The sequence below is a fragment of the Palaemon carinicauda genome, chromosome 35, assembly GCF_036898095.1.
Source record: "Palaemon carinicauda isolate YSFRI2023 chromosome 35, ASM3689809v2, whole genome shotgun sequence".
In the NCBI taxonomy this organism is placed as follows: Eukaryota; Metazoa; Arthropoda; class Malacostraca; order Decapoda; family Palaemonidae; genus Palaemon; species Palaemon carinicauda.
Window position 1 is genome coordinate 76,732,005 of NC_090759.1, and position 2,500 is coordinate 76,734,504.

Sequence of the window (2,500 nt, forward strand, 5' to 3'; positions counted from 1 at the left end):
AGCATTTCACTGGGTCCATTGATAAAGCAATAAATAAAACATTTTAAAAAAATATGCAAAATGTTAGAATGTAAAAAAAATAATCTTCAATCACTGGGTAATATTACGTAGCGATTTACACAGTACATATTTTGCAAAAAAACATATAATTAAGTTGAAGATTTGCACAATAAAAATTATTTGCCAAAAAAAATACATATATAATTTAGTTGAAGGGCTTTGAACGATAAAAAATTATTTGCAAAAAAATTTACAATTTAGTTGAAGGGCTTTGCACAATAAAAATGATTTGTAAAATCACATAATTCTTTTCTAGTTGAAGGGCTTTGCACAATAAAATATGATCTGCAAAAAACATTTTTTTTTCGTTGAAAGGCTTTGCACAATAAAATATGATTTGCAAAAGACATATATAAATTAGTTGAAGTTCTTTGCACATTAAGAAATATTTGCAAAAACATGTATAATTTAGTTGAAGGGCTTTGCACAATAAAAATTATTTATAAATTCATATAATTTTTTAGTTGAAGGGCTTTGCACAATCAAAATTATTTGTAAATTCATATAAATTTTTTAGTTGAAGGGCTTTGCACAATAAAATATGATTTTTAAAAAAAATTTAGTTGAAGGGCTTTACACAGTCAATTTTTTTTTTTTTGCAAAACATGAATATTTATGTTGAAGGGCTTTGCACAATAAAATATGATTTGCAAAACACATAATTTTTTAGTTGAAGGGCTTTGCACAAAAATGTTTGCAAAAAACATATATAATTTAGTTGAAGGTCACTTTCAGAATCTACAGTATATACAAAATTATCCAGAGATTTTGACTTAGACAACAAAATGATGCCCATAGGGCGTCGAGAGTTTGAATAAATGAGATGAATAATGACGATGACGATGGACGGACTTCCTATCTCCCCCAATGCCCTTCATCGCGACGTAGTCGTTGACGGAGGCAGCGCCGCGGGAGGGAACGGAGGGCGAAGGGGGTTCCCAATGCTCGGCCTGACGAAGTTTTGGGACAGGAAGGGTGCCATGAGCAAGCGGGAGAAGGGCTCCGGATTGAGCGACGTCAGTGGTAACGCCGGCAAGGCACTCGGTCCACTTCCTGTCGGAGGCGAAGACGGCGCTGACGGAGGAGGTGGGGGTGATTTGTCGCGCCCCATGATGGCGTCGATGGTGAAGGCTGGGCGGGGAGGTGGGCGCGTTAGAGGCGGAGAGGGAGATGTTGTGATCATGGGTTTGACGGGCGTGGGAGCGAAGAAACTTCCTCCCCCTACTCCTCCTCCAACTCCTCCACCTCCTCCAGTGCCTCCGCTGTTATTCAACCCTCCACTTATTAATGCAGGAGCAGGTAGATTCTGAATGGGAGGCGCCAAGGACCCCCTGAGATGCCTGAGGAAGCTCTCCTGTTGCGAGAGCGCTACGTGATGGGCGTGGAACTGCGCCGGTGGCATGTAGGGATGGTGGGCGTAAGGCACTGGGCGGTGGAGCATCGGGTGAGGCCCCAAGAAGGCTGAAGCAGCAGCAGCAGCCGCCGCCTGTTGTTGTTGTTGTTGTTGTTGATGCTGATGATGGAGATGATTGTGATGCAGATGGTAGGGGTCGACGACCCCCGCGGCCAGCAGGGAGAAAACGTGGGGGTCGTTCAGGAAATCCGGATGCTGGCGTTTGTACCGCTTCCGCCTCCTGAGGAAGGACCCGTTGTCGAACATGTCGATGGCTCCAGGGTCGAGCGTCCAGTAGTTCCCCTTGCCGGGGTTCCCAGGTTCGCGGGGCACTTTCACGAAACAGTCGTTCAGCGAGAGGTTGTGTCGAATGGAGTTCTGCCACGCGGGGAACTTCGCCTTGTAGTAAGGAAAGCGCCCCATGATGAACTCGCAGATTTCACTGAGGGTGACCCGCTTCTTCGGCGCCTGCAGGATGGACATGGTGATGAGCGCGATGTACGAATACGGCGGCTTGACAGGTCCGCCGGACTTCTTGTCACCCTCGGAGGAGCCCTCCGCTGTTTCCTGCAAGGGCCGAGATTCGTCGTCGTCTTCGTCCGCGCCCACGGGGCAAGTTTCGGATTCGTCCTCGCTGAACTGGGTCGGGGCAACGACCAGCTCTTCCCCTGGCGATAAACACTGAGAGTCGGTCATGACTGCCTCATACACGGGCATGATCCAACGGGGCAGCGCCGTTTGTCGTCGTTGTTTTTTTTTTTTTTAGGAAAAACACACGGAGTTCACCAACACCTCACACGGAAAACACCTCACGAAGCAGTTCACCACAAGCAAAATCAAAGCACACCTGAGGTTGGGGAGGGAGGGAGAGATTCTCGGTGTGTCCAGGGCAGATACAAAACTAAGTCAGGTCCCAATGGGGAGATTCGAGAGACCGCTCTTTCCTCTCTCGTCGCCTGATAAATAATGATGACAAATGTCGCAGCCAGGGAAAAGACCATTTTTGGCACCTCGCTGACATCTGGCATCTCCTCTAAGTGATTCATC

At 46.4% G+C, this 2,500-nt stretch overlaps 1 protein-coding gene across 1 annotated transcript; it reads right to left on the reverse strand.

The window, feature by feature from the left end:
- Positions 1-627: 627 nt before the first annotated feature.
- Positions 628-2,396, reverse strand: LOC137627557 (forkhead box protein D1-like). The gene has a single exon (XM_068358646.1). It carries the CDS (start codon positions 2,168-2,170, stop codon positions 935-937), a length of 1,236 nt encoding a protein of 411 aa, XP_068214747.1. The 5' UTR covers positions 2,171-2,396; the 3' UTR covers positions 628-934.
- Between the last annotated feature and the right edge of the window lie 104 nt (positions 2,397-2,500).